This window comes from Dromaius novaehollandiae, chromosome 3 (assembly GCF_036370855.1).
Source record: "Dromaius novaehollandiae isolate bDroNov1 chromosome 3, bDroNov1.hap1, whole genome shotgun sequence".
Lineage (NCBI taxonomy): Eukaryota > Metazoa > Chordata > Aves > Casuariiformes > Dromaiidae > Dromaius > Dromaius novaehollandiae.
Window position 1 is genome coordinate 8,297,980 of NC_088100.1, and position 19,649 is coordinate 8,317,628.

At 45.6% G+C, this 19,649-nt stretch overlaps 1 protein-coding gene across 6 annotated transcripts in view; it reads right to left on the reverse strand.

Annotated features, from left to right (window-relative positions):
* Positions 1 to 13,272, reverse strand: part of EVA1A (eva-1 homolog A, regulator of programmed cell death) — a 210,713-nt gene extending 197,441 nt beyond the window's left edge. For all 6 annotated transcript variants that reach the window (XM_026092331.2, XM_026092334.2, XM_064508332.1 and 3 more), the window contains exon 1: positions 12,968 to 13,272. In XM_026092331.2, the coding sequence (XP_025948116.1) occupies positions 12,968 to 13,067 (100 nt within the window). In that variant the 5' untranslated portion in view covers positions 13,068 to 13,272. The remainder of the gene's footprint in view (positions 1 to 12,967) is intronic.
* Positions 13,273 to 19,649: the final 6,377 nt, after the last annotated feature.

A 19,649-nucleotide genomic window follows, 5' to 3' on the forward strand; every position in this document is an offset into this window, starting at 1 on the left:
ACGCCAGGCAACAGCAGCATTCACAACACCAGCACCGAGCGAGGACCAACACAAGCATGCACTGAGCATCTCCAGCAGCAGCACCTGCACCGCTCAGCACCGCTCCCGAGCCAGAGCACCCCCCGAGCACCCGCCGCAGGCCCAGCTGAGCTGCTCCCACGCTGGCACTGGTGCACGCAGAGCCAGCTCAAGGCTCTCGGCCCCAGCTGCCTGATAAAGCAAGAGCCAACAGCCATCACTGAGAAGGACAGAGGGAACCAACACAGGTCTTCAGTGAGAAGGTTTGTCTTTCCTTTCCCCAACAGAAGGAGTTAGCTCCCCAGGTCCAGACATTAGTGAGGTTGGTATAAATACATCTAGATTTCTCTTTCTTTAATCCATAGAAGAGGGCAATGCAGAGAGGCAGAAAAGGCTCTGCTTCTGTCTCACAGGTCAAACCAGTGAGGATGGGCTCTTAATCTCCAGTATCCTGCAACACTTAATCAGTCTTGTACTCCGTACGACTTAAATCAAGTGATTTTCCAATGTCTCACTTTATCTAAATCATATTGAGCAGAAGACCATACCACGCTGCCCAATTGACTTCCTCTCCTTCCCCCAGCAGGCTTTGCTTGAGCAGAAACACTCACCGTCAGCTCCGCCACACTGATGTGCAGGCGGTGGGAAAACGCAGAAGAGGCTGAAGTGAACAAAAGGCATTTAAGGCCTGCTGGGGTCAGAATGCGTATCTGTATGGTAGATTGGACTCTTCGCTAATCCAGCTCGGTTTCTAATGAGATTGGTTCCCATTACAGCGAAAGGATGTCCATGGCTCAATTTGCCAAGGGGACTATTGTCATGCAGCTTAGGGAAGCAAAATAATCTTATCAGTTTGAACTTGAACCCTGTGCTCCCCAATTATACGGACAGAGTTTAAAAAAAAGAGAGAGAAAAAGTGATTTACAAGAAAAATGAATTGCCTAATATTAAACATTCAGCTTCTTGCAGCTCATGTTAGTCTTTCACACTCAGCTAGAAGGACTATTGCACTGCCAAAAAGCACTAACTACTATCTGTACATGCTAACTCTGAGCCAAACCAAAGCCAACCAGCCCCAATCGCATTTACTGTGCAACTCATTGGTATAGCAGAGCCACCACTCCTGCAATGTGTGAAGAGAAAGCCTAGGGCTGCTGGTCAGGACAAGCAAACCAAAAGGGCAGAAAGCGCTGCAGATGTTTTTCACCCCTTCTTTTTCCAGCACCTCTGTCTCTGCCTCCCTGTTCAATGCATCAGATCCCCTTGGCTGCCACGGGGACTATCCTCTCCCGGGAGCAGCTCTGCGTCCCACGCAACGCAGCTAAAACAAAGAGCATTCTGGCAAATAACAGCCCGCCTTCGTCTATTCTTTTCTCTATACAATTCATTCCATCAAAGTTGTTTAGCGGAACAAAAACCAGTGCTATCCTTTATTGTGAGGCTAACAATAAACTAAACATGTGAGCACAGCGTGGGTCACAGATGTGTGCGCTGCACCATCAGCTGCGGAGCCACTTCCCTGCTCGACTCACTTTTATAAAGCTTTAACCACTCTGAGCTGGAATTTGGCTCGAGCACGTAAACCGGGAAGCAAACAGTGTTAACAACAGAAGCAGCCCCTGCACAAAAGATACATGAAGAGACCAACGTGCTTTGGAAACAGTCAGATCAGCAACCTCAGTTTCCAAGGGGTTACTCACAAAAATCCAGAGAGAAATTAAACTGGACAAATCCCAGCGGCTCTATTTTTAGTGATGTTACCTGCACAAGATTTTTTTTGTGCCTTGAAAAGGCATGTTTATGTTTTTTTCCTCTTATGACAAGACAGTAACAAAAAAAAGCTTTTGAGGGGAAGTGTCTTCAAAATTCATTTACAAGGATCTCTTGGCACGCATTTCAAGGACTGACCCCAAATTTGTAACCCAGCTTTAAGTACTCTTATCTCATCCCAAATATAGTAACCTTCAAAGCATGACTGCTCTTAAAAAAAAAAACTATACAAAACTAGACCCTTCTTACAACTGTGTTTTATGGCTTCAGAGCATATCTGCCAACAACTGAAAGCTTGCTACGGTATCTACCTCTAATTGACATTACATATAAAACACAGGTATAACTTTTCCCTTTCCGTAGTTATGTGCACTTGACTTTGCAACTGTGATGCTCAATTTAACCTGTGCAGCCCCTTTGCACATGCATGCCACTTTTTTTTTTTCCTGCCTGTTACAGCTTGAGAAAGCGGGAAAGGGGCATTGGCTGTTACCAGAGAAGGTAGTTAAATGCTGAACAGCCTCCAAAAAATTCATCAGGTCCCTAGTGCCTCAGACTGGGCAGTTAGTGAGAGCTCTTGAGGCTCTCAGGCCAAGAGATTAGCATCATCTGTGCCATGCGCATAGCGCTCCAGCCTCCCCTTCCAGGAGGGCTGGGCAGGTAGATACAGCCCCGTTTGTAAGGCACTCGCAACCAGCAGACCAGGGTTTAAATCACACAGGGTAAAAAAGGCCCTAGGGCCATCCTGAACCAGGAAGACAAAACACATGATCATGTGTGAGGCAGCCGTCCAGTGCACTGGACAATACAGGAGTCCCAAGGGGGACAGGAGGGGGAAAGAAAGCAGTACGTGCTCATTAAAGAATAACTCATAATGTCCGTGCCCAAAGGGCTCGATTCAAGAAGCTCGAACTACCCTAAATTTTACCATTTCTTAATTTCCCAGTGCTTGATTTGCAACTTTTGTGCTGTTGTTTGCATGTAGGAAGTTCCACACAAAAGCTAAACTTTTTCAAAAGCAAAGTGCAAAGTTTTGTCCCGCAGCATCTTGCGGATGTCTCCAGGGCCACAGCAGCACTGCACTCACAGTCCCCCCATAGACCACAGAGGTAAGAGAGTTTCTAAAGACGGGGGCCCAAAAGTGAATATAATCCAGCTATAGCAGCTCAAGTTACTGCCCATTAGCCTAACTGCACTAAATGCCTGCACTCTTGGCCCAGCACAGCTTCAAGGGAAAAGTGTGTGACGCAAAAACTTTCGCAAAATACAGCAAACACGGGAAGGAAATGCCAGGAATAGTCTCTACCATAAGCAACTTTAATACCAGCACAGGAGAGCAAGGAATAAAGTGATTGCAGCCCGCAGGTCCCAGGCACAGACAGCAGGTCGCTGAGGCCTGCAAACAGTGTGATACCAAAATCCCAGAGGAAAAATTAGCAGAAAATCCCCCCCATAAAAACACTGCTGTGTTTTTATGTTTACCTGTTGGAGTGAAAGCCCATTTTAAACCCTTGAGGCTAACACAACACATGCGGATAATATCATAGCAGCAAAACCCCAAGCAGAAACAATCTGATAGCAGATCAAAATAAAACAACGCAATCGCATAGGAGGCCTCAGAGTAGGTGGTCTGAACGGCTCCTTTTGGAGAAGCAGCACCATCAGGTATCTGGTTTCTTGTAGGTTGAGTATAACTCATCTGAAAACACACCGTTCCTGCACCCCTGTGTTCCTGGTGTTTTTATGGGCTGCAGGAAAAAGTGTCTCTGCTGGCAAGTGTCTCTGGGTTTATAAGCTTTCTCCTCTTACTGTAACATTAAAAAAGGGAATCTTTTTTGCACCTTTTTTCCTCTGTTGTAAGTGATCTGGGATACTTTGCTAGCAGGTGGATGTGATCTCCCCTGCCCACCACAACTGAAGAGTCCAGACTATGCATCTACAGCACTGAGAGCTTCCTCGGAGAGCACTTCGGTGCCAGCCTCTGTCCTGCCTGGCCCCCTACTACTACTGTCCAACACTTCTCCAGCATCTTCCCCACCACTTTTGGCTTCAAAAATTCAAGCATGGTCAGCAGCAAGGTCAGTGGAAGCGGAGATCTAAGACTACTGCATTGCACACCCTCAGCCAGCATTATTTGCCACTGCCTTTTAAGCTGATTCAGCCTGAGTTGTAGACGTGGGGTACAGAGTAGCCATAAGGAAAAAGGGGTTGCACAAGAGACTGATCCATGGTCTCCTCTTCCCTTCACCTCACAACTCACAGCACAGCATCAAAGATTTTAAAGTAGCAGCTCCATTTCGAGCACATGGCCACTGCTGTGTCTTATCTACTCCAAACTCTTCTGCTGTATGCTGGAGCCATCTGCTAATTCAGGTCTACTTCTGAAGCTTGACGACTCGGAGAGTTTCATGCAAGGGTCCAGCTGGAGCCAGGAGTGAACACTGTACAGCAATACTCCGCATCCAAAGGAGCCTCATCGATACTGATAATGTAGCACCTACCACCTCTCTTCAAGAGCACAAGGTACGTTTGAAGAGTCCCTGCCACCTTCTGTTTTATGGCGTGACTCAGAGCTGCCAAACCATCGTTGCCTCTCTCCAACATGAAAGGACATGCATGGGTTCCAGGCAGCCAAGCATTAAGCATCCCCGAAAGAGCAGACAGACATACTTTAATTACTACGAATGAGCTCACATCCTCAGTTAGGGAGCTGAGATAGACATACTTGCATCAGCCCAAATCCAACCTGAGAGACACAACTCACCATCTTTCCTCAGGCAAAAGGAGCAGCTAAGTAACTAATAATAATAATAATGAGTAACTCAAGCTGTTCTCTTAAAAATGTTCAAAAATATTACTTCTGTATCAGATTTAATCATCAAGATGAGGTGGGATCAAGCTCTGTGCTTATCTGCACCCTGCAAAGCCTTGGCAAGTCAGCAAAGCTGCCTCACAGCTGGGCAGGATTTGGCCCTGCCTGTCTCTTGGAAAGAACACAAAAATCCCAGACAAGGGCAGTACCTCATCAGCGAGGCAAAGCACTGGCAAGGACACAAGGAACACTGTAGGACTGCATCAAGAAAACCCAACTAAAAATCCTCTGAACTGCTCTGAGCATAGCATGGGGTCTGTTCTTACAGGCAGCCACACAACTTCCAAGGGACAGGAACACACTGAATCCGGGAAGGTCTTGGTTATCTAAAAAAAAGAGGAATAGCAAGAGCACAAAGAAACAGAGGCAGTTTCTTCAAATAGGATAGCACAGGGAGTGGGATTGCCATCTTGGAAGAGAAAGCAGAAAACTCAGTCTACACAGGCACAAACATGCCAGGGACAAGCAGCCAATCTCAAATAAAGCAGCCAGGTAAACATGATGTTGGCCACCTAAATTGCTGTCTAACCACCTAAATGCAGCACGGCTCGATTTTCAGTTCTGAACACCTAGAGCTTCAGGGAGATCAGGCCATGTTTAAATAAGCATCACCTAAGGATCAACAAAAGTGCAAAGTGTATAAATGTTGGGCTTTTTCCCCATAGAGATTTAATTCCCCCTCCAGCTTAAATTACGACTTTAGCATTTAAGAATCTCAGCTTAGAAAGGATACATTTATCACTTAAGTCCCATCATTTTTTAATTCACCAAACTATTTGCATTTTATAAAAATCTGATTTCACAGAGTGTTAAATCAGGGAACAAGTTTTACCTGAGGACATAAACAATTTCTTTCATTAATTTTGTGGCATTTTTATCCCTAACACAATGCACAGACAGAGGAAGAATGCTGCAAGGACATTTTCCTAGAACAGATTGGGTGTGAAGCAGAATCTACTGTGAACTGATAACCCAAGATATTTTAAAGCATGTAATTAAAATTACCACAGTGCATTTTTTGTTCATAATTAACAAAATTAATTCACTAAAATAATTTTGTTACTAATTAAATAAAATGTTCGTGGTACCAACAGATGTCTCCATCAGTGGGTCAGTTTCTGGGCCACAACCTTTAGTATATAAACTATTTAAACTTGCTAGTCATCACACACATGTTGGGATCCTTGCAGATCCCAAGGATCACTCCTCCTCCTTAGAGATCACCTCCAAATACTGCCCAGAACTCGGGAGCTTTTAAGATCCTACTATTGCCTCCCATGGATTTCGGCACAATGTGAGCCAGGCACATCTGCATAGCTCTCGAGTGCGGCACAAAGCTTGAAGCCATTGCACATGTGGGGGCTCACACAGAGGCATCAAGAGACACCCGGCACCCTGAGCAGCCCCGTCTTTCCCTCCCTCAGGGTGTCTCCTTTTCCTGGCATCCCAAACACAGACCTGCAGCTGCTTTTGCTGAGCAGTAACAACAGCACTGCTTGTCACAGCACAGGACCGCCAATATATGGAATCGGAAACACATGTTTCTCTTCCTGAGATTCAGCTCAGCCCCCTTAGCTGTGGGCAAAAGTAAACACTGAACATGTTAAGAGTTAGCAAGCACTGAATTCTCCCTCACAATATTATCATAACCCCTGGGAAATCCAGGATGCTTTCTAGAGCAGGCCTCAGGACAGGACCACAGACACATTTGCATCTTTGTTTAACCCAGTAAATCAGTGTTTGCAAAGCTTCACCCCTGCTGACAAACCAGAACAAATCTCTAGGGCACTGAATCACTCCCAGCTTCTCTGCTTCGGTTCTTCTCCCAGCAGCAGCAGAACTGGCACCCTCTGACTGACATCCTTCTCCAACACCACTCATCTCCCTAAGGACTTTAAACTGCTGCCCACTGACTGACAGACACAGGACATAAAGCCATGGTGACTTTAACCAACAGCTTCCCCATGAGAAAACCACTCAGCTCCATCTGACAGACTCAGCCATCCTTCCTCAGCTCAGCAGACCTTCCTGATACAACTCACCAGAAGCACAACAACAGCCAGGTCTCCAGAACATGATCAAAAGTAGCCAAAACCGGCTTTTAACTAGCTTTGGTGAGGTTTTAAACTTTGTCACCTCTGCAAGAGAGAACTTCTACCCCAGCACAGACCTCCTTCAACAAGCCAAACTGAGACCCGCAGCCCACACAGCTATGATGGATGTGTTGGCACATATAACCTCCAGCTGACAAGGAAAATACAGCCTGGGGCAATAACCTCTTCAAGTAGCAGCCTGATGTCCATCCAACCTCATCTTTTAGAGCCCTTCACCAAGAGAAGGCGTGGAGGTGCTTTGGGTTTGTCCCAGTCTTTAAACAAAGTCTAAAGCATGACTGTTTGCCCTTTGCAGGCAAAAGCACAAACCTCCTTACTGAATTACAGTGCTGCACTGGAAAAGAAATCGTATCTGTCCTTCTCTTGAAAATCCCCCTTTTTCCAGCCCACAGCTTTCAACACATGGAAATCCTGGACCCCCCTTGACACCATTGACCCACTCAGCACTCCAAAACCAATATCAAAGTCTAACTAAAGCCATTCAGAAGCTGTTAGCATGTAGATTTTGGTGATAATCTGGTGAATGGACTTGTCAAACAAATTGCCTTTATTATGGGCTGATTAAATGCAATCAGGGAGAAAGAAGAGCCCTCGCCCTGCCCTCCCGACTGCAGCCCTCATCAGCTCAAACAAACACACCGAGCCAATTAGCAGGGAGGTGGCAAAAGCAGCTTTCATTTGAAACCTTCCATTCTTGAACAAAAAGGATCTCTGTGCCTTCAAAGTCAGGAAGAGCCTCCAGGGAGAGCTCTGAAAAGCTACCAGGGCTCACCTGCAGGGCCTGCATGGGATACATGAGTATTTGTTTGGCTTGATGCCAGATCGGGCTCCCTTAAGCAAAGTGCTGCTCAGATCTAGCTTTCCCGAAAATAATACAAAGAACATAAATATTAAAGTAGGTCCAGGGGGAGCAGCACCACTGGGACTCTCTTTCCTACAGCTTTGTGTCCTGCAGCTGGATTCTTCTGCATCAGATAAGGTGTGAGTGGCAATAAAAGCTTCTTCCATACTTGGAAACCTACATTTTTTGCATGGCTCCCCTGCAGTGGATTCTCTGTTGTCTGAAAAGGGTTGAGTTCACTGCACAGTCTTTTCTGCACTGTTGCAGCAGTGAAAGGATCTCTCTCCACTAATATGAAACTAGTGGCAATTGTGTGGATCGGATGCCACTACTATTCTGTACAGTATGTCTGAAATTGGCTAATGAATGGGAAAGTTATTGAGGAGGGGATAAAATCAGAGAAGTCATGGCATCAGAATCACATAAACCTAATTCCCTGCAAGTATGGAACTGGAAATGAAATGGTCACCTTGACTGGCTGTGAGCAGAGCAGAATTTCACAAGCGTTTGCACAGCCTGATTTAGCTCCAGATTATACAAAATCTGGAGAAGTGGCTGATACACCAGATTGTTGTGCTGCCATTCAGAGGGACCTTGAGAGGCTAGAGAAATGCGCCAAAAGGAACCTCAAGAAATTCAACATAGGGAAATGCAAAGTCCTGTCCCTGGAGAGGAATAAACCCTCACACCAGGACAGGTTGGGGACTGACTGGCTGGAGAGCAGCTCTGCAGAGAAGGACCTGGGGGTCCTGGTGGGCAAGAGGTTGACCATGAGCCAGCAATGCTGCAGGAAAGGAGACCAACAGCATCCCGGGCTGCATTAGGAAAAGTTTTGCCAGAAGGTCAGGGGAGGTGATCCTCTCCCTCTACTCAGCCCTGGTGAGGCTACATCTGGAGTGTTGCATCCACCACTGGGCTCCCCAGTACAAGAAAGGCATGGATTTACTCAAGCAAGTCCAGAGAAAGGCCACAAAGATCATTTAGGGATTGGAGAACAGCTGAGAGAGCTGGGACTGTTCAGCCTTGGGAAGAGAAGGCTCAGGAGGATCTTATCAATGTGTATAGATATCTGATGGGGGGAGTAAAGAAGATGGAGCCAGACTCTTCTCAGTGACGCCCAGTTAGTAGACAAGAGGCAATGGGCACAAACTGAAATACAAGAAATTCCATTTAAACATAAAAAACTTTTTTACTATGAAGGCAGTCAAGCACTGGAACAGGTTGCCCAGGCAGGCTGTGGAATCTCCACCTTTGGAGATACTCAAAACCCAACTGCACACGGCCTTGAGCAACCTGCTGTAGTTGACCCTGCTTTGAGGATGGGGGTTGGACTAGATGATCTCCAGAGATCCCTTTCAACCTCAACTATTCTGTGAGTCTGTAAAAGTAACCCCATGGCTAGAGCTAGAGAGGGCATACAAGGCATGAGCAATAGCTGTTGACTAGGCTTTCAACTCCTGCATTCTAAGTCAGAACCAAAGACTAATTTTGGTCCTATTTTCACTAACCCAGCAGCTCCAAGGAGCACACTTTATGCCCTGTACACAGATTACTGCCTCCCAGGGTCTAGAGTTTATGCACAGGAACAAGAACATCCTCTGGTAGGGTAAACCATTGCTTTTTCTTGGACACCCACCACAAACAGAGAAGGGCTAAACCAAAGGTGAAGTTGTATCAACCAGCAGGGATTTCAGATGGCTCATTGTTGGGACTGAGATTAGGATTAAGTGTTTTACAGTTGAAGCACAGAGACTCAAAAAAACAGCTTCTTATCCCACACCCCATCACGGTCTTCGGGTTTCACCTTGAACACAAAGGTGTATGACATACTATGACACTGAGTCCTGAGCCTTCAAACAGTCCTGAGCACAAGAAATGACCACAGAACTAGATTAGACCAAGACCCTGTACAACAAGTAGCCACAGAGAAAAAATTCAGGCCTTCTTAAGGAGAAGTGGTTGCAAAGTGCCTGGTTACTCCCCTTGCTCCCCAGAGACCTGCTTCTTCCCCCCCTTCCCCTCTTCCCCCTTCCCCCTCCTGCAAACATCAATGTTTAACGAACTATTAAAGAAAACAACTTCAAAACTCTTCACATAGTTCAAATACTTCATGTAAAAGGAATTTTAATTCTTACATCTCAGATTGCACTGGTCTCCAGCAGGACATGCACTCGTCATGTTCAGGTTGTGGTGTTTGAGCTGTTCAAACAGGAGGAATGGAGCCACATGGCGAGAGCATGCACTCAAAGGCCTGGGAGCCGAGAACACACAGATCCCTACCAGCTCCCTCTCTGCCTTGTTGTGAGTGACTCAGCTCACCGCTCTCGGCCTCTACTTCCCTTCTCAGGGTGCTTCTCTGTGACCTACATAAAAAAGAAATTTTCCTGCAGCCAAGAGGCACACACCTTGAAGACCCAGCCAGTGGGAGAGCACTGGGAGGATGTGCTAACAACCCCTGACCGTCCTTCTGCTCCACTGCGGGACTGGGAGGGGTGTACAGCAGGGCTCTCAGTAAGTCTTTCTGCCAATCCTGTTGTCTATCAGCTGTGTGAACCAGATCAGAACTGCTTGTGATCTACTCAGAGCTCAAGATTGACCATCCCAGTCTGTTTCCTCCCAGAACTGGAGTTAAACACTCTGTCTCACCCATCACAAAAAGACCATGACCTATTCCTAATAGCAGGCCCTCCCTGGCAGTGCTGACTCAAACAAGCTAAGAAGCCAGTAAAGCTTTGTTGCTAAGCAAGGTTGCTTCCATCTGAGAAGAGCTTTGTCGCTAAGCTAAGCTCAGCTGCCATCTGAGAAGAGTACTGCTATTTGCCACCTGTAAAAGCCCTTACATCCCAATGAGTTCTGGCATCTCCCTCCAGTATGTGAGCAGCAGCCAAATTGCTACAGAAGCCTCTCTTGGGACCATGTCGGGCCTTGCATTCCTCAGCAGCGATGATCAATACAAATCTGGTCATCTCCTTGGGATACAGACATGTTTCAAATGTACCACTTCTGGGTAGGATGGCATATGGTGGGGCTATAGGGCTTCCCCAAAGACATTCACCTGCTGAATTCCAGGCATGCCAGGGAGGAACCCAGAACCCCCAGAACCATAGAAAAAGTGAACAAATGGCTAGAGACCATTATGGTCAAATTAAGCTAAAATGCTACCCCGCTTCCGTTCCTCATACTAGTTAATGATCCATATATAGGAGTAACAAAATAGCAACAAAAGAGCCACTCCATCAGGCAAGAGGGGTTATCTGGGCTACTGCTCCTTGGCAGAGGCCCACGGTGTGTGCTTTTCAAGCACTGAAGAGAGACCAACGGGGCTGCACCACCACTGCTGGGTGAGCTGTTAGCATTGATCTTTGCTAGATGTTTCGGGAAAGCGTAAGGTGTGATCTAGAAAATACTCTACCTTTTCCTACCCTCTCTCATCCCATGGCTGCCCAGCTCCTGAACTTAGAGAACAGTATTAGAGCCACTATAAACTGGGTACTGCCCTTTCCCGCCCCAAACCATGTTTCCTGTCCCACAAGCTACAGTCCAACATGACTGCCAAGCTTGCTATTGTGAAACACAGCCTGGATCTGGCAGAAGACATCGACAGTTACGGAAACACATGGAAGGCTGTGCTGTTAGGACTACAGACTATACCTCAGAGAACAACCTTACCATGGAACTACAGAGGCTTTTAGGCTATCCTTCCTCTCGCAAAGTATGACAGTACAGTCGAATGCTGCAGAAAATATGATTTTGTCATCAGAAACTTTCCTATCCATTTTTTTTTCAACTGACAGAATCCCCCCCCCCCCCCCCCAATCCATGCCAGCATCACCAAAGCCTGTCGAATTTGCTTCCATTGCTCTGGCTACGCTGCACACACACACATTGTGGAAGTACTCCTGCTCTGAGACAGTTTTGCAAATTTTAAGACTAACCAATTGGGCTGGCTGGGATGCACTGTATCTATATTTTAGAAGGACCAGTGCTTTCCACATTGCAGCTTTTCCCCCTGACTTGCCCGCTCCCTGCAACCATTCTGCATTAACTTGCTTGCAATGAGGAGCAACGAGAGAAAGCTCATTGCTGAGAAAGCATGAGATAAAAACCCACTATAAACAGGGAAGTACCGCAGTCCTTTCCATTCAGAGGCAGATCTGCCTTGAATGGCAGCCCCCAGGACTGATCTGCCTCCAAAGGAGACTGAATCACAGGCAAGTCAGCCCCCTTCAATTCACATTAAGTAAAAGATTTCAAGCCACTGTATGTATCCTCCCCTCCACCACAGGCTCCTCCTTTCTAACACAAATCTCTCAGCAGCACACAGGCACATGCACTGCCCTAAGAAGCAAGCAGCAGTGCTGTGATGTGTTGAAACCACAGTCCTGTGAGATGCAGCTCTTGCTAATGACACTTTTTCATCAGCAAACTATAATTGGCAGCTCTTATACACTACAGAGTTTTGCAACACTCATCTAAAGTATATGCCAGACTAATCTTCACACTAAGTCACAAAATTAGAACAGATATCCCAAAAGCAAAGAGAGCCTCCATAGCCATTCCTGAGAGAACGAATCATCCTTGCTCAACTGCAAAATGAGATGTAGTATATTTGCCCTGGCCCATATGTACATCCACAAAGAAAAAAGCAGAAAGCTAATTTTAAAATGACTTATGCAGCTGTATATAGTTGTAAAACTTATCTGGAATTTCACACCACTGAAGTGCAGGGTATTTAACCACTGCGCACATCTCAAAACGAGTGCTATGAACATTTTTAGTTTCATATTTTACAATGTCTTTAGAAATGAGACTTTTTTCACCTTGTTTAAGCAAACATAGGCTCAGAATATGATTCACTCGTAGCACGTAACATCTCCTTTATTTGAGCTCAGGGGACTTTTGAAACAGTCAGGCACTATGTGTTAAGAGCAGAGGAATCTGGCCCGTTACAAAATACTTTGATCTTGCTATGTTAGCTTTAACTTATGTTCTGGACTTTCCCAGTCTCCTAACCTAGCTCTCTTCACTTCTTCAGAGAAACACAGCACAAAAACTGCTATAAACTTACAGAAGTTGACATTATTCCCTTCCTTGTTCCCCATTATTCAGACCCAACTCTGATGAAATAGTTTTGCTCAGGATTATTAAGGGAGTCTGTTAACAAACTTAGAATCCTTTACGGAAGATCCTTTTCATTAGATTATTTTAAAAGGATTAAAATTGCTCCCTGCATAACTATCCCAGACCTGCTCACATCCACTTTCCTTGACCTGTTCTTGAACAGTCTGTATGAAAAGCTCCCATCTATAAGCAGCAGACAAGGATATGAAAGGATCAGCACTTTGCTCCTACCTGAGAAGTCTGCAGAAGTCTTAGCAAAGTTGCTGAAAGCTGTCAAGCACATCAGTCCTACGAGAAAGGTGGAGGTGGGAGACACATCTGGGCAGTGCATCCTTAAATATCCTTACGGCTTGTTTTCTTTCGAGGAAAAGGAAAGCAGTTTCTGCCCCAATCCGATACTCCTCATTGCTCACAGAAAACTGTTAGTCCCATTGCTTGGAAGAATCACAGGGACCAGCCAGGAAGGAAAAGCTCTCGGTGCGCGCACACACACTCACGCACACACGCACACATCCCTGGGAGTGAATGAATCTGGACTGAGTGAGGCTGACGAATGAGACAGACCTACCTGAGCCTTGGCGGAGGTCCCAGGGTCCTAAAAGCCATCGCTTCACCAAATTCGCTCCAGACTACTAATGTGCAGCTGTCCAGCAGCAGCGCGGCAGGCCACATCAGGTGCAAGGAGTTAAGAGAGTGCTAGCACTCGGGTGCCCTGGGAGAGCTGATTTGGAGAAGCCCAGTTGCTATTACTTTAGGTATCCTGGGATCTTGTCTCTCTGGTGCAGATAGACAGAAGGATGGGCAGTATTTTCAAAGGAAGGAGCCCAAAACAAAGTGCCTAAATTCACAAGGATTTTTGGAGTGACAGGCACTTGTAGCTGCTGCTGAAATCAGCAGGAGAAGTGATGTCCTGCCAGATCAGTGACAGGACAATTCTTCAGATATTTCCACCCTTGATCCTACAATAGAGGAGACTTTACACAGGCCCAGGAATCAAATACTCCTACGTCCCATTGTGGGACTGGGGCTGGTCTCAGTCCACAAAATCCTCCTCCCTTCTGACAGAAACCATCCAAACCAGGCTCCCCTCTATCCCCCTCTCCTCTCCATTCAGCTCAACAGAGGAGGATTTTTCAGAAAGTTCATAACCTACAGTGTTCAAACCCAGGAAATCTGTGTCCTTCCATAGCAGTTGCTTTAACTTCTGCTCACCCTGCAGAGTTAAAAGAGGGCTCAAGCTTAGTTGGAAGCACATCCAGTACTTCATCCTGCCTTATCTCCATCTGCATCCTGGCAGCATCAAACCAGTGATGCTATCTTGGAAAAGCTGAGTTGAGCTCTGGGGACGTGGAGGTGGACTGGACTGTGTCACAAGGACTTGCAGGTGGACCCTGATCTCTCTGGGTGCAGGAGGGAGATCTTGGGCTTTGGGCATTGAGAGATCAGAGCTCAGAAGAGCTCGCAGAGCTATCAGAGATGAGCAGAGATGAGTTCCAGCTCAAGCACAGGGTTTGTGTGTAAATAATGGACATAACCAACACGTCTGGCTAGAGCAGAGGCTGAGTGATGGTGTACATACGGGGGGGAGGGGGGTAGTTTTGATAGGTAAAGCCAATGCTGGCATTTTAGCTGTCTCTGTATAACACATATACGAGCACTGTGTGGGGCTGCCAGGGACGGGGAGATGGAGCCAGGCCCACACACAGCTGTTGAACAAAACTGCAGCTACTGTCCTGCAAAAATAACCTGAGTAGGAAAAACACCCAAGTGAAAACGGCAACTGGCTTATACTCCTCTGTCCTTTTCATCCATATGGAATTAGGCCAGGCTTCCCAAAAACATTTACCTTAAAGCTGAGAACAAGCATAAGAGACTTCAGTCCAAAAGGCTCTATTTTTCAGAGCTGTGTGCACTTGTAAAGAGATTCTTGTGTTGAAATTTCTACCAATGTTTCAACTGATCTCAGATTAAAATCAGACTGGCTGTCAGATTACATGTGAAAGACATTTTCAAGAGCACAGCCATGAATACTGCGTTCCTCGTTTCCAGCAGGGATCCATCCTGGCCTGTGCTATATGGTAAAAGCCGCTTCATGAGCGACTGTAAGCCCTCTGACCCCCTTTGCTTTTGCTTCTGTCCATACGGCCACCCTTGCTCAAGTTTCACCAGCCACACTGAGGATGAGTGTAGGAGGGGCTATCACGTGTTTGAGCTTGAATCCTGTCCGTAGCCTATCCACCCTGATAGTGCAGCCCTGAAGTGCACCTAAGCAACCCTCCTTCCCACAAACCGCTCTTCACGTGCTGAGGATGAGCACTGAAGGTGCAGATGGGTCAGCCTTGAGGGGGGTGGTGGCCCTGTGTTCAATGGACAGCAGAGACACGCCCTGTGGTCCAGCAGGCTCCAGGTGCTTGAGTCCCAGTTCCTGCTCTCCACAGACAACCCTGCCACCTTGCCTTTTAAAGGAGCGCTGCACAAGCTAGATCAAGGAACATCTATGCCTCCCTCTACTCTTTAATTCTTCTGAAGCTTTAATCCCACCTGCCAGAACTCTCTGACCCATAGTTTCCAGGGTTGACTTGATTTTTGAAGAGACAAGATCAGGACACTTGGCTCCCAGCATCTACATATAATTTCTGTCTCACCGAGTTCTACTGTCCTTGCCAAGAGGAAGATTCACCACTATTACCTTACAGGCATGAGATAACCATACCTATTACCAGATTATCAGTCAAAGCTCCTTATCAACTGGACAAAGAGGTAACAGGGCCCCTGGAAATTTATCAGCACTCTGGAAAAAGGAAGCAGTATTTGCTAAAAGAGCCCACCCTGTTAGCAGGTGTTGATTTTACTGATTAAAGGGGAATTAGATTTGACTGACTCAGTATATGGGGGAGAAAAAAACCACTTTGGTGACAAAAGGTTTAAGGCTAAACATGGGAAGTGCGCTTGAGCAGCCCTTTATGTTATTGTTAATACGTCAAAGTAGAGGGGAGGAAGTTTACATCAGTGTCACGTGTCTTTGTTTTTAAGCCAGTTTGCAAAAATGCCTTCCAAAAGGAAAGCAGAAAACAGCTCTTGCTAAAAAAGAGATATATAGGCCTTTGACAACAGGCAATTCAGTTAAAGCCCATCTCCATAATGTCCTTATTCCTTAGGGCATGTGGGAACATCAGCTGTGTGTTTCAAACGGAAAGAGGCCACCTGTCCCAACTGCAGCACAGACAAAGGATGGTGTCTCCATCACAGATAGTCTCACGGGGTAAACATGAATCAAGGGGACACCAACATGGATCATTCTTTTTAGGAGTAACAGCCTTAGAAATCAAGCCATGCCTTCAAATATGTCTCAGGAACTGGCAATAATACTTATGATCATATAAAACCTTTTGGATTCCTTGCCCCTAAAGCCACCCAGAAGGGGGAATAGTCCAATATTGATGCAGTTCAACATTACACCTTAGCTAGGAGGGATGACTTCTCCACCTTTCTCACCACACTCTAACTATGGAGAATGACCGTTTGTTATTAAATAGGATGTTTGGGTATACTTAAACGTAACTCCTCCCTCTGGGAGATAGAGCGCCTTGTGTCTGAGCTGGGTTTTAATAGCATGGCAAAAAGAGCAATGCAGTTGATGTGCCCAGCTTAGGAACTGAAGAAGTCCATAGCGCCCAGTTACATACACACAGCCTGGTCCTGATCTCAGCACCTCTCAGCTCCCCCTGCAGTAACAGGAGCTGTGGTCACTCAGCACTGAGAAGCAGACACACCAGGTCCCACCTCCAAGGACATCAGGGTGTTTTCCTGGCTGGAGACGAACAAGGACTTAGTCACCTGAATCCCTGCATGGCTTTAGCCCAGGACACTTAACAACTCTTTCTCGGTCCTCCTTTTTGACCACAATACATAAGTGCATTGTTCTTTCTCCTTCCTTACTCCTACTTTCTCTCTTGCAGGTCCTCTCCTGCTTCTGCTACCTATAAAACTATAATAACTGAAACATGCATGCAGACTCCCAAAGTACTTTAAAAGTAAGTGCAACTGCAGCTGGGAAAACTGAGGCACAGAGAAGTGAAGCAACTCGCCCAAAGTCACCCAGCTTGTCAATGGTAATCAGGAATGCACCCAGTTAGCATGATTCCTAGTTTAGTGCTGTATATGCTGATCTTACTGCCTTCTAGGGTTGATTTTCGGTAATGCTTTCCTATTTTGCACTGACCCTGCATTACTAACCTCTGCCTTGCTGACTCTAAGCCATCATCAGCTTGAAGAAGGGCTGGTCAGCAGGGGAGCTGGGCCAGGATTAAGTTTCAGCTAGAGAACTGTATTAGGGTTGAAGGCATGTCTCATTACACAAACAGTCACAAGCAGGTTAAGGTGGGTAACTTCCCTTGGTTGTAAGCAGGAGAATAAAGTACTCATGCCAGTAACAGATACATTTGTGCAAATGTGCCAGGTGACTAATGTTGCTTTCTGAACCACAGTACCGTTACTTAATTCTTACTGTGTTTTTCATTAAGCCTCAAAGCATTCTCCAGAAGAACACCGTTGCATCCTGCCATTTTACACCTGGCAAAAGTGAAGCACAGAGTCACTTGCTTGATATCACTCAATTTTCTGTGGTCAGTCAGGCAAAACTGTGGCAGCGATGATAAAAGATTAAATACTCTCCTGAGACCAATTAGAGCTCAGTCTGCTTGGCGACATTGCCTCCTTGTAAGTTAATGTAAATTAACAACAAAGTATACATGCATTTGTACCTATAGAACTATGTCTACATTGGGTGAAGAGGGCTTCAAACATAAACTAACAAAGCTTCCCTGTACAAAATGGCTCTTTGTTCTTTTTTTTTTTGACCTTTCTCCTAAAAGCACCTTATGGAAGCAGATGACATTACTCATAGAAGTAAGTGCTGTTTGCTTTCATCATCAGTTTGATGGCACAGACCTTCATATAATGCAGTTTTGCAATGCAACACCAAGTATGTCACATGTAAAATCCTGCCCTGTCTCCATATTCAATTTGAAACAACAGCTGTGCAGAATATTCAAAGTGATAAGCCTTTGAAGCTTTCACATTTTGTTTTACTCAATCAATCCAGTTTACAAAACAAATATAAATCCCAGGGGACTTTGTTCCATACTGGGACAGATTTGGAGTGGTGGTGGTGCTTTAACATAACTCAACGTAGACCAAAGGCACCAAGTAATGCACTGTTCTCACTAAACTCTGGGAAATGTTGTAAACAGTGACGCAAAATCCTCCAGTGTGTGAAAATGTCAAAAATAAAATATCTAGAGACTATAAAGTGATTTGCAATGAAACTAAAACTTTTCCCCTCATGTTTGCAACAAGTAGTTGATGTTGAAACCTCTCTCAGCTGGCGTTTGCTTTATAATAACAACATGTTCTATGTTAGAGGAGCCTGTTAGAGGAACCAACAGACTCTGTTTTTTTTCTGGGACCAGCATATCCAATTGGATTTAGCTTGTGCCTTGTATTCTGCAGATGCTCTTAGCTTAATCACTGTATTGGAACTATTGGGATTTGGAGTCATCTTTATACTATACCCGGGGCAAGTCATATAAGGATTTCAAGAAACATTGAAAGGCTCTGAGTTCCTCAGCTGTGATTTGGATCCTTTCTTTTCCCTGGGCTTGTTCTGTCCTGCCTATTTGGATGCTGGCTTTCTAAGGTTTCTTGCTATGTCAGCGTACAGCACCCAGCTGCCCTTGATGTCCACTGAGACCTTCAGGATTTGCACTCTTATATCTGTAACATATATACTCCCACTTGACCCATTAGGTATCTCCTATGAATTTTCTAGAGACGATTTCTCTGCCATTTGGATGATGATACATACTGACTTTTTTACTGTCACCACTATCTTTTCTTTAGCATATTCAATAGCTCTCCAAGAGGAATTTTTATGAGAAAGGCTGAATTTTACATATGAAGATACCTGCCTCTGACCTAAATGGTCTTTGCTTTCTCAAGTGGCCAAGCACACTCAGGTAGGCAGTATGTAGCCACAATTATACACTGATGCACCTATGCTAATAAGCTCTTATGGTCCAAGAGCATTAATGAAGTACAGAGATATCCCAGTTGGTTGAATGTGAGCAGCAATATGCTTTTTTCTATTATCTCACCTACTGCAACCACAGGAGAATTGGCTTTTTTCTGCTCTTGCATGAGTATGAGTCACTTCGGGTTACAGTGGTTCCCAATATTTCTCAAGCTTCATGTTCTCCCCCCTTTAATCTTTACCTCATGTACATTTTTTTCCCTTTTGTTTCCTGTTTTACTCCCTATCCTCACAGATAACTTACATTGCCGTCCATTTCCACAAGAACCAGAATTCTTCCCCAGATTTATTGACTGGAAATTCTCCACTTGTCCTGTGGAAGAAACATGTCATGATGCAATTTGATACAAACTGGGAATCATCTCAGCATTCAGGCTTAAAATCATGCTATAACAGCCCCAGCATCTATCCCAAACCTCATGCGCACTGTGGCCTCCATTTTGAGGGCATGTAGGTATGGGAGCATGAAGGACAATGGAAGAGTCCTACAGCACCCCCCCCCAGATCCTCCTCTCTCTCATGACTGGGCACACATCCTCTACACACAGCCACACACCATCCCTACTGCAACTACAGTTACAACTTACATAGGATAGTTACATTGGGAAAGCTATTTTAGTTGGCAGAGATGTTTTTCACACAAAATTGGCTCTTTCCAAGCACACCCATAGAGCTACAGCATCACAGCAGCATCTATATTAGTAAGCTGAACCAACCAAGGCTCTGGACACAGGCAACTCATTCGGTCACACAGTGTTAGACTGCTCGTTGGCATGCTTTTGACCTAGGCCACTTGGCATCCAGACAATTCCTGAGGGTAGT